The sequence below is a fragment of the Miniopterus natalensis genome, chromosome 6 (genome assembly GCF_054644295.1).
Source record: "Miniopterus natalensis isolate mMinNat1 chromosome 6, mMinNat1.hap1, whole genome shotgun sequence".
Lineage (NCBI taxonomy): Eukaryota > Metazoa > Chordata > Mammalia > Chiroptera > Miniopteridae > Miniopterus > Miniopterus natalensis.
The window spans coordinates 47,871,301-47,884,073 of NC_142086.1; the positions used below are offsets into that span (position 1 = coordinate 47,871,301).

General features: G+C 35.9%; 1 protein-coding gene across 7 annotated transcripts in view; it reads right to left on the reverse strand.

Annotated features, from left to right (window-relative positions):
• Positions 1-12,773, reverse strand: part of DLG1 (discs large MAGUK scaffold protein 1) — a 223,480-nt gene that overhangs the window by 39,162 nt on the left and 171,545 nt on the right. For all 7 annotated transcript variants that reach the window (XM_016200019.2, XM_016200018.2, XM_016200023.2 and 4 more), the window contains 2 exons: positions 8,087-8,201; positions 2,784-2,960 (listed from right to left, as the gene is read on the reverse strand). In XM_016200019.2, the coding sequence (XP_016055505.2) occupies positions 2,784-2,960; positions 8,087-8,201 (292 nt within the window). The remainder of the gene's footprint in view (positions 1-2,783; positions 2,961-8,086; positions 8,202-12,773) is intronic.

Here is a 12,773-nt window from a genome sequence, read left to right on the forward strand (position 1 = left end):
TTGTAATAGCAATATGCATTTTGCAAGATTTTACATAAATTAAGCTTTTTATAAATCCTTGATATCAACATATCAATTATGTTGGTATATAGCAGAAAAACCTACCAAAAGAGTCTATGAATGAATGTATTTTCTTTCTTTTTTTTTTTTTATCACTCTGCCAGGCCTTCACCACACTACTGTCTGCGTCCATGGGTTATGCATATATGCATACAAGTTCTTTGGTTAAATCTATCCCTTCCCCTTCCCCCCAGAGATTCATCAGTCTGAAAGCATTTAAAATTTTTTTATTATGTAGTTACATAGTTTTACTGCAGCATACTAAAAGAAGAACCTTAGCAGTCACAGATTTTTTTTAAAAAAATCCTTATCTGAGGATATGTTTTTATAGATTTTTAGAGAGAGAGGGTGGGGGAGAGAGAGAGAAACATCAATCAGTTGCCTTGTACGGACACTCCAACCAACTGAGCAACCTGGCCTGGGCAGCAGTCACAGATTTAAAATCTATGTTTTTGACTATTCCAGAGCAATCCTGAGGATCCATGACATGAATAATTAATTTATAATTTTGCCCAGACACTTATTGAGGGCACCGCAAACTAACATTTAGTAAGTGAACATTTACAAATGGCTTTGTTTGCTAATCATTATCCTGTTCACTCAATAGTTGAGTGTCTTAAATTGTGTTTATTTGTAAATACTGTTCCTAAAAGAAAGCTAAGAACTGTAGGAACTACAATTCCTTATGGGAATTGTTGAAATTTCAAGGTATGGCTTACATCGCTTGTGGCTTTAAAAATCAACCTTATAGAATTTTTATACAAAATGAAAAAAAATCTCTTTCCACCAGACAGCTGTGTTTCTCATTTCTTCCAGTAAAGTCTTGTAAGATATGAGAAACTAAGGGATAAACAATTTTTAGGAACTCTGACCTTGATATTTAAGATGTGAGGTTTCTTACTGACTCAACAAGGCAGAGTAAGCATTTCTGAATTTAAAGGAGACTCACTATGTTATATTCCAGGTAAAAAGTTATGCTGAAGGCTACATTGCTAAAACAGGAGTTGCCACCAAATATAAGATCTAACTAAATAGCTGGATCTTGCTAAATATATGAAGCTAGCCAACAACAGTCATAAATCCTAAAACTATAACTACATATCTCTGTAATACTTTAATATTTCTACTCTTCAATGTCTACACACACACACACACACACACACACACACACAGGTCTAAAATAGGTATATGATTTGGCCTACTTATCAATTATAGAGACTGGACAAAATAAGTATAAATCCAACTCATTAATACAAAAAATACCAGTTGATTACATCATGAGCCTGACCTGAAGTGAATTAACTAGCTATAATAAACAATATCTCATCATTAATTTTGCTGGCTATCTTAAAACTTAAAAAAGGACTTTTAGGCAAAGATTTGGATGAAACAGATCTCATAAATAAACTACTTTGGGGGAATTATGAACTAATAATTAATACCTCTCCTACAAAAGTAGAGACATTTCACTGCATTTCAGAGACCTTAGAGGGTGTTCTCTAAGCTGGAATCTTGGACAATCTGCATTTAACCACTTTTACCACTAGATGGTAAATATCCACCAAAGAAACATTATCAGAAATGGTTAAAAGCAAAGAGGAAAAACAGCGAATGCACTAATACTTCTAAATTAAGCAAGAAAAGAGATGTGAAGCATATTGTTACAGACATGAGCAGAACAAGGACGAAGGGCCAAGTACAGAAACTCACCAGGGCAGAAAGCCCCAGATGCCTAGCAAGGGGTAAAACTGGGAAAACAAGAAACTTGTCCCCCAAGCCTATCCTCCCCTAGCATACTGCTGGTCATGTGGTTTTACACCCCCCCCCCCCCCCCCCGCCAGCCTTTCCTCCCTAAAGATAACATCTAGGCCTCCATTTATTTCAGCTACAGGCCCAGAAAAGCAGCACAACCAGACAAGTGGTACATAGCTGCCTCAGAACCAGATATACTGAGTAATGACCTCCTGCCTTGGCACCGACCAATCTGATGAATATTCTATTAAGACCTTCCCCTGAGACCTTCCCTAAGATTTCCACTGGTAAGAGATAGATAACCCCCACAGGGGAGCAAACCAATGCCATTCCCTTCACCCTTCTTCCCTCCAAAGGGACCCCAGCAGACTTGTGTCCAGGGGGCAGTGGGCAGGGGCAACTCATCCTGGGCTTACCCCCTGAACCTGTCTCCAAGGTCCCCTTTTCTGACTTCTCAGTGAGCCAAAGCAGTCCAGACTAGGCTCTTCTGTTACCTCTGTGCACCTTCCTTGTTTCACCATCCTAAGTATATTTTTGCTGCCATCATATCTAAATGTTTAGATATTTCTAAACATTTTGTATTTATAATGCTTTCATTTTTTTAAGTCTAAAAGAGGTAATTCACACAATCAAAAGTCCTGAAAATTTAGATTTTATCACCACTTTAACGGGAAAACGACAGAGACTTTTAATTCTCCCTCTACTGGCATAGATATACGGTACAGTGTCTTAAAATATACTTACTTTGTTTGTAGGAACCAGTAGGAGCTTTAGAAAAATTTGTTTGGGGGCATCATATTCTCTAGTTAGGTTATTGGTTATAATATAAGGTAAATAAAATTAAATGGTTGTAAAACACAATATGGAAACCAGGCATAAAATCATCACCTCAATAAAATAAATGTAAAGGAACAGCATTTATTATATTGCCCAACTTCCAAGTGGTGAGACTGTAATGGACTTATATTTACCTGCGTTTACTGGGAATCACCCCAACTTCATCACTCTCACCATCTGGTGTAACCTGCCTGGCTTGCCACCATTCATCATCAGAAGCATTAATAACATGAAGGATATCTCCAAATTTGAAGTTCAATCCCTGACTGGGAAGGCCACTGTCTTTAGTCTTGTCATAATCAAAAAGGGCTCTAGAGTAAGAAGAAAAAGTTCACAATTACTTGTTATAATGATGTTATCAATAGTAAAACATAGAAGCCTGAAAATGTTTATAATTTGGGTAAATAATTAAACAACATACCATGGTAGGCAAAATAATGCCAAGCTTAATTTTGTACTACATACAAGAGCATGAGACTAAAAAAAAAAAAAAAAGATCAAAATTAACTTGTTATGGTAATAGTTATCAGGTATGCTTCCTTATTTCTTTTAATATAGTATAAGAAATTTAAAATATACCTTTAGTACAATCCTATGGCAACCTATATTGAATTCTAAAATGAAGACAAATCTAAAGAGTTGTTTTAAATTAATGAACAAAAGTAAATATTAAGAGATATTCTTTTCTTCTCTTTATTTTGAGTGGACACACTTGGGAAAACAAATTCCCTGATAGATTTGACTCATTAGATGTGAACTGTAAGACTAAATCAACAGAATAACTATTTTGCCAGTTAATTATTCCTTTTGTTTGTTCACAAAAGTAGAGTTAATAGGGTTTTCAGAGTCAGTAATAATGATGAAAAGTAACTAAAGATGGTTTTAACAGCTACCAAATGTTTTGGAAAAATACTGTATTAATTTAATGTAGTAATTGGAAATGTTAAGAATATTTTTAATTTGATAAAAAGAAAATACTGTGTCCTACTACTTGATTAATTAATGTATAACATTTATAAAAATGAAATGTTATATCCAAAGCGCTCTTAGAAAAGGATCCAGCAATTACATTTATAATACAATTGATTCATTCTTTTGTTCTAATTTGGCAACTGGAAATTAGGACACAAATCATATTCCTTCTCATGCTACCCAACTTTTAAGAACCTATCTCTTCAAGTAAAACTGCAGAGGGTGGACTTATTTGATGGCTAAATAAACTAGTTAATGGTTTTCAAATGTGCTCTTTCAAGGGTTTTCAGGGAAATAGGTGTGAGGGAAGTAGGTGGGAACCAAAAGTGGGAAGGCTTAAACATATGTGTTATATATACATGTGTTATATATACATGTGTACATTATACACACACACACACACACACACATATGTGTATATATGTTTAATATATACGTATATTAAACATATATTAAAGCATTTATAACACATCTGGTTTTATCTGAAGAAAAGAATTCTACAGTTGAGAAAAAATGAAGATTACAAATGATATAAATGCTAAGTCATTACTCCAACCAATAAATTCTGAACTCTAAGAAACTGTCTTTCTAGTAAAAAAATATAGCTAACCTCAAATAATACAACGGTTAGGTACAGTCACTCATTTATTAAATATTTATTTAAAAAGGTAATGAAGTAGGTATGGCAAAGATAAAAATGACAAAGATGATGAGGATACAATTAAACATAAAACAGACAATAAAATACATTAAGAGGTAGAAGAAATGCCAAGAGACATTCAGAAAAGGGAAAATACTACACTGAAATATTTTTATTATCATAAATTAATCTTCTGAATTACAAAAGCAATATAATGATATTTTTAATGAGCAATGGAGAAAAGAAATCACCCCCAAGCTCTATTCCCTAATTTGCATTCAAGCTTTGTCTTTCAATATACTTAATTCATAAATTAGAACCCATGGAATATCTATGTGAGTTACTGACCATAAGAGTATAATAAACATGTTAATCTAATCTACTATCCAACAAAAGACTATACACATGTTCACCAATGTGTTTTTTCCCTCTTGATCCTGGTTCTCATAGATTAAAACATTATTAGAAGGTAACCATCATTTTGAATATAGTGTTTATCAGTTCCTTTACCCTTACCTTTTTGTTCTGATTTGGTTTTATCACATATATGTGAATGCTTATGTAATTGTGTATGATTTTACTTGTTTCAGAGCTTTATAAATGGTATCATACTGCATGTTGCCTTTTGTACCTAGATTTTTTTATTTTTACTTTTAAAATTAAAAATATTATTAAAAAGAACCATAAGACTTCTGGTTATGGCAGACTGGCTATATGTGTCTATTTCCTCACTAAAGTGACCGAAAAAAAGACAAATACAAAAGAGAAACAACAATAGGAGAAAAGAGTGTTCAACACATTTTGGGATGATGGTAACTAAACCTAGCAGAGTGAAGGAAGCTCTAAATGGAGTGCTTAAAGAGAGGGACACTGAAATAAGATTTATTCTGCAAGACCCTAGAAATGCTTATGAATTAGAGGTGTACAGTATACAGGTAGGGAGAGATTAGTTACCATAGTGAAAACAGAACTGGTGGAAACACTGTTTATAGCACTTAGACCCTCTGGGCCCCTTTTTCTGTTTCCAATCCCATAGAGGTTTAGTTTCTACAGAAATTAAATTTCAAACGCTCTATACTCTAGTACGTGGTAGGAAGGTGGAATGTGCTGGGCTGAAAATGAAGTAACAGGAAATCTGCACAATGAAAATTGAAATCTAGCAACCTGATTTATACTCCAGGCAAGGGATTAAGAATTCTTCTCTAGAGATATTTAATGATCCCAAAGAAAAGAATGACATGGGGAGGAAGGGGGCAAAGACAGAGTCAGTAATCTTCTAGTTAAATCCACTAGCTTCATTTTCTATTAAAAAAAAAAAAAGAATACAAGGATAATTAAACATTTAAAGATAGCCTCACACACACATATATAAAAAAAACCTAAAGAAAAAAAAGAGAAAACAAGCAAACTAGAAAAAAGGAATACAGAGAAAGCAGAGAATTTAAGAAGCAGAAGAAAACATTAGAGATACATGAGAAGATTATTATGTCCACAAAATAAAAGGTGGCAAAAGAAACAATCAAATTACAAGAATGGGCTGCTGGAAAATAAAACAGGATGTCATAACCTCCCACACCCCCCAAATTTTCCATCAAGGAGAAGGCAAAATAAAGTCCTTTTCAGACATGCTAAGACTCAAAAACTACTCACACAGTACAGAGCCAAAGGGAATAGGATCATGGCAAAGGCAAGTTCCATGTGAGAGCTACACAGAAAATTTAGAGCAACTAGTTAGGTTGGAAGTAGAAAGATGGAAAAACTGCCCGGCCAGGCTTGGCTCAGTGGTTGAGCATCGACCTAGGATCCAGGAGATCAAGGTTTGATTCCTGGTCAGGGCACATGCCCAGGTTGTAGACTTGATCCCTAGTAGGGGATGTGCAGCAGGCAGCTAATCAATGACTCATCATTGATGTTTCTCTCTCTCCCCCTTCTGTCTCTGAGATCAATAAAGATATATTAAAAAAAAAGGAAAAACTGGATAAGACCATGTGTGCTACCATGTTTCATCATGTGACAAACTCTAAAGAGGGTACTAAAGACAAAGGAAGACACTTAGTAGTAAGTACAGAGAAAATCAGGAAAATGAAAATGAAGCAACTATTAAGTCCAGGAAAAATAAAGGGTTGCAGAAGGAAAGAAGTGTGTAATATACTGACAATGTAATGACAGATATTAATACTCACACGACTCTAAGTGCTATTAATTTTATTAGCAGTGACAGGACTATGTTTGAGTAACAGGGAAAGAGGCAGAATGAGTGGTTTGGTATGAAAGAGAAAGTTCTCATCTACCAAGTCTATACTGTCCAAAGTTTGTAAATTAGAAAACAGGAGTATATGCATTTTATTTAAAAATATGGAGGTAAAGGCAAGGGAGTTTGTTAGGAAAACAGAGGATGACTGTTTCTAGAGAATGAAATTCTAGGGACTGTTGGTAGGTTGCAGTTATTTTTCATTATAAGTCTTTTGATAATATATAACTTATAAAAATAAAGTATTTTCTAAAAGTAAAAATTAATAACAAAAAGTGAAGACTCATTAAATGTACCTAAAACAAAAATAGCCTGTTTTGATTTTTATGTTTTTAATAAATCAGATATTAAAGATCAGACCTGTTAATTACACTAAACTTAGAAAATATAGATAAGCAAGAAAAAAGGAAAGTATAAACACAAATCTCTATTTTTATACTTTCTGTGGATATCTATATATAAAATACTTTTAACAACTTTGGATCAGAAGAGTTTAATAAATATTGCAAGTATTGGTGGAAGGAGAGAAAAATGTGATGCATTTAGGATTCTCAAATCACTGGTAGGATAAAAGGAATGAAAGGGGTAGGAATAGAAGAAGAGAAGTGAGAAAAGTTTCTTTTCATTATGTACCATACAACAAAATTCTTTGAGACAATAAGTCATATCATATATAAATAAGTATAGAATACATGTTTGTTTGTATAGATATAATCGTACATATGCAAACATATATGGGATATACATATATTTTATGTAACATATCTCATCTCTCCCCAGAAAAATAAAACATTAGCAATAGGCTCCCCAACAGAATAAAAAGAAATGAGAGAAAATTATAAAGAATGATACAGATTACTTGTAGTAATCACCTAAAGTTAAAATAATAGTATAATAAAGTACTAAGTAAAAGCTCTTCTAAAAAAAGTAAACAAAATACAAATAAATAGGGTATCTGTATTAAGTCTTATTAGCCAATGAAATGCAAAAGAACAATTTATATACTAATGATATCACTGTAATATTATTAGATTTATGCTGCCACAGTAATCTTACATGTTACAAGAAAATAACGTGTTTATCTTCTCCCAAGTGTTTAAAAAAATGTACGTAGAAATTTCCTGAATTGTACTCTTTGCTGAGATTATTCACATTTGAAGCTATTATTTATATATGTTCTCTTTGCTATTATATAAATTGCCATGGTAACTGTTACTCAAATGGAATGTTTTATTATAAAAGAATATAGGTAAATATTAGTGCTGGATGATATGACATACCAACCTAGAACACTGATTCAGTAAAATAACCAACTTAAAAAATTTCTGGTCCATGTTTATTTTGTTTTTCTTTAGTATTATTATTCAAGGGGTTATATAATTTTCATTAATCAAATTATAACAGAATTCTAACTCTTGAAAGACATGCTGTCAGGAAATCAATCATAAAAAAAATTTCCTTGGTATACAATTTATTTTTCTTTAATAAACTAAGTTAGTCATAGTGAAAAACCTGAAAGAATTTACATGCATAAATAATTAAGACTTGCTATAATTAGAATTTAAAAAATTTACCTGACATAGAGGGATCGCTTCTGGCTTGTTCGCAGAGAACCTGATCCTGAACTAATGCTACTATTCATCATCTGCTCCCGCAAGTCATGTATTTTGGCTTCAAAACGACTGTATTCTGATAAAAGAAAGAGAGAAATAAATTAAAATTTTATATTCTAAAAAAGTAAGTTGCCCGGCCGGGCGTGGCTCAGTGGTTGAGCATCGACCTAGGATCCAGATGATTGGGGTTCGATTCCCGGTCAGGGCACATGCCTGGGTTGCAGGCTGCAGCCAATCAATGACTCTCATCATTGATGTTTCTATCTTTCTCTCTCCCCATCTCTTTTCCTCTCTCTGAAATCAATAAAGATATGTTTAAAAAATAAATAAAAATAAATAAAAATAAAAAATTAAGTTACTTGAAGGTAAGTATTAAATAAGCAATCTGTCCTATAATTGACTAAAGATAGATAGAACCTTAAGAGAGTAATCTCTACAACACTTTGCCCAAAATGCATATTTCAAAAATTAATAATCTTCTAAATATACCATAAATTAGTACTGGCTGAATTTGAATTTCACATATGCTATTTTAAAGTTCATATCACATTTGATCAATTAAAAGACAATTTCCATGCATTGAATACCAGTATGAATCTTACATTACTTGTCAATTAAACTGTAAATTAAAAAAAGTAAAAATCAGAATATTGTAATTTTTATACTTAAAAAAAGAAACGTATAGCCTGGTTGGGTGTGGCTCAGTGGTTGAGCGTCGACCTAGGATCTAGGCAATCGGGGTTCAATTCCCGGTCAGGGTACACGCCCAGGTTGTGGGCTTGATCCCCAGCCCAGTCGGGTGGCGTGTAGGAGGCAGCCGATCAATGACTCTCTCATCATTGATGTTTCTCTCTCTCTCTCCCCCTCTCTTTTCTTCTCTCTGAAATCAATAATGATATATTTAAAAAATGAAAAATAAACCTATAATAATTTATACTAGATGCTTTGTTTACTGACTTTTGCGATGTGAGGAAATCAGTTAATCTTATATTCTTAAATATAGAACTTGTGCAGGGTCAATAATACAGGAAAAATATGCCTTAAAAACTGAAAAATGAAATTAATCTCTTTTTATAATTTATTTTCAAAATGTCAAAATAAGACACAAAAGCAATCTGAAGTAAAAACCATTTTATTTAAGGTATTTTTCATTCGATGGAAAACTTTTAATTTTTTTCCTCGGAGAATTTTTGCCATCTGGAAAAAAATGAGAAACAGTTCTATTTTTAACTTAACGGGTTCTCTTTTATAGATTTCTTTCCATTTTACTGTTTTTTTTTCTCCTTTCTCTTCTCACATTTTGGTATAGTCAACTAGAAAAGGCCATATGTTGATGATGGCTGTCATCTGGAACCTCATCTGGTGCTACTGGTTGGAACATCTCCATGTAGCTTCTTTATATGACTGCTTGGCTTTCTCAGAGGAAATAGAATCAAGATAAGAAAAAGTCATTTTTGTGGAGGTTCCGGTCAAGAGGTGGAGTAGATGGGCACTGCACTCACCTCCTCATGTGACCACTTCAAAATTACAACTAAATGATAGAACAATCAATCTGGATAACCATTTGAAGACCAGCTGAACAGAACTCCTATAAATAAGGATATAAAGAAGACGAAGAAGAGCCCACATAATACCTGTCAGTGAAAATCAGTAAGGATTCCATCCATTGGGATGAGATGGAATGGTGCTGGAAACCCAGGCATCCTCTTAAAGGGCCAGTGCACAAACTCTCGCTTGCAGACGCTCACCATGGGCTCCAAAGGAGAGACAGTGGATCAGGAGGTGCACCAGAGACAAACAGGGAGAAACTGAGTAGTGTGGCTCCCGGGTGAGAGCTGGAGGGACTACTGCTGTTGTCCCTGTGTTGAGTCCTCCCACCACACAGCCAAATATAAATCTACATTGGCCTAGTGAGCTCCATTAGCTCCACCCTGACGACTCTCTGACACCCTCCCTACCCAACCTGTGCATGACCTGATGAGGCTCTCTCTGTGCCAACCAGCCTAGAACCTTGTTGCAGTCTTTCTTTAAAAACTCTGGAGAAATTCTGGTCAAGCTCAGGGTGGTGCAAGAGACATACAGGGAAAAACTGAGTTGTGTGGTTTCAGAATGAGGCTAGAGGAATAGCTGCCACTGTCTCTGCTGAGCCCTTCTCCCACATTGCCAATGGGCACCATATTACCTGTGGTAAACCCTACCCCCACATGGTCAAATTTGAATCTGCATCAGCCTGGTGAACTGTACTAGCTTCACCCTGAGACCACACTCTACCCAACTCAAGAAGCGGCTGGAAGCTCTTTAGGCAGCAACAAATCTGGGCTTGCTTTGCAGTCTCTCTTAAAAACTCTCAGGGAATTCTGTTCGGCTCAGGGGGTGGTTGGGTATCAGACACACAGAAGGAAAAACTGAGTTGTGTTGCTTCAGGGAGAGGCTGGAGGGACAGCTGCCATTGTCCCAGTGTTGAGCCCCCCCCCCCCCCCCCAAATCTGAATCTGCATTAGCCTGGTGAATTCCACTAGTTCCACCCTGATGACTTCCAGAGACCCCACCCGACTGCAAAGGTCTGCAGGCCCCAGGTGGGTGCAGCTGGCCCTGAGATTTCTGCTGAGTGGCCTTAGGCCCAGGGTCAAATCAGAATATGTTTTAACTTGGTGAATACCACTTGCCTCAACCTGGTGACTCCCTGAGACCCTGCCTCACACAACTTGCATGCCAATGGAAACTCTTTCATCAGCTGAGCCTTATGGGAGGTCTCTGGGTGCGTTGGGCCTTTTGTGGACCTACTGCAGGTACTGGTAGCAGCTAGCCTTGGCTTTCAGTGTGACTCCCTCCCATGAGCATCCAGGCCCAGCACAGGCAGCTACAAATGGCGGATCACTCTGCAGCAACTAATAGGTAATCACGGGCCAGTCACAGGCAGCATGTGACATTGACCTCCAATAAAGTCCCTCCCAAGAGGCCCCAGAACCAACATATCTATTGGCCAGCATCAGACCACAACAGAGCACCACTCAATTAGCTCCACAAGTGGCACACCTAAAGTAAGGTCTTGGCAGGCAACAGACCCCACTGGGGCAAATCCTACTCCATGGGTCAATCCCTGCACAGCAGCTTGTATGTTGTGGCCAATCCTTACAGCCAGCAAGCCTAAGGTTCAAGTCTAACCACTGACATGCCAACAGCAATCAAGGCTCAACTACAACTGAAAGCACACAGAACCCACACAAGGGACACTCCTAAAGCACCCAGCTCAGGTGATCAGGGAGATTATGCCACTGGGGCCCCACAGGACATCTATGACACAAGGCCACCCTGCCAAGACTGGGAGATGTAGCATATCCACCTAATACATAGAAACAAACACAGAAAGGCAGCCAAAATGAAGAGACAAAGAAACATGTCCTGTGAAAAAGAACAGGAGAACTATCCAGAAAAATAACTAAATTAAATGGAGGAAAGCAATCTACTACATAACAGAGTTCAAAACACTGGTTATAAAGCTGCTCAAGGAGCTAAGGGGAAGAATAAATGAACTCAGTGAGAACTTTAACAAAGTGATAGTAAGCCTATAAAAGGACATAGAAACCATATATAAAGAAACAGTCAGAAATGAAAATATACTAGAAGGAATCAATAGCAGATTAGATGAAGCAGAGGATCAAATTTGCAATTTGAAAAACAAGGTAATAGAAAACACCCAATCAGAATAGCAAAAAGAAAAAAGAATAAAGAAAAATTAAGATAGTTTAAGGGACCTTTGGAGTAACATTAAGCATAACCATATTCACATCAGAGGGGTACCAGAAGGAGAAGAGAGAAAGGATTGAGAGCCTATTTAAAGACATAATGTCTGAAAACTTCCCTAACCTAGCAAAGGAAAAAGACATACAAGTCCAGGAAGAGCAGAGATGAACCCAAACAAGATGAACCCAAAGAGGTCTATGCCAGGACACATCATAATTAAAACACCAAAGGTTAGAGAAAGAATCTTAAAAGCAGCAAGAGAAAAGCAGTTAACGTTATCTGCAAGGGAGCTCCCATAAGACTGTCAGCTGATTTCTCAACAGAAACTTTTCAGGCCAGAAGGGATTGGCATGAAATAGTCAAAGTGATGAAAATAAAAAGCAAGGACCTAACCAAGACTACTCTACCCAGAAAGGCTATCATTTAAAACTGGAGCGATAAAGAGCTTCCCAGATAAGCAAAAGCTAAAGGAGTTCATCACCTCCAAATCAGTTTTACAAGAAATGTTAAAGGGACTTCTTTAAGAAGAAGAAAAAGAAAAAAAGAACATAAATATAAATAACAAAATGAAAATAACTGTGCACTATTAATAATCACTTTAAGAGGCCTACTTCAGATTGAAAGACACATAAACTAAAAGGGGATGGAGAAAGGTGTTCCATGCAAATGAAAACAAAAAAACCCCCACAAAAACTGGGGTAGCAATGCTTATATCAGACAAAATAGACTTTAAAATGAAGGCAATAAGAGACAAAGAAAGACATTATATAATGATAAAGGGATTGACCCAACAAGACGATATAATCCTGGTAAACATTTATGCTCCCAACACAGGAGCATATAAATACATAATGCAAACATTGATGGACATAAAGAAAGAGATGGACAATAATACAGTTATAGT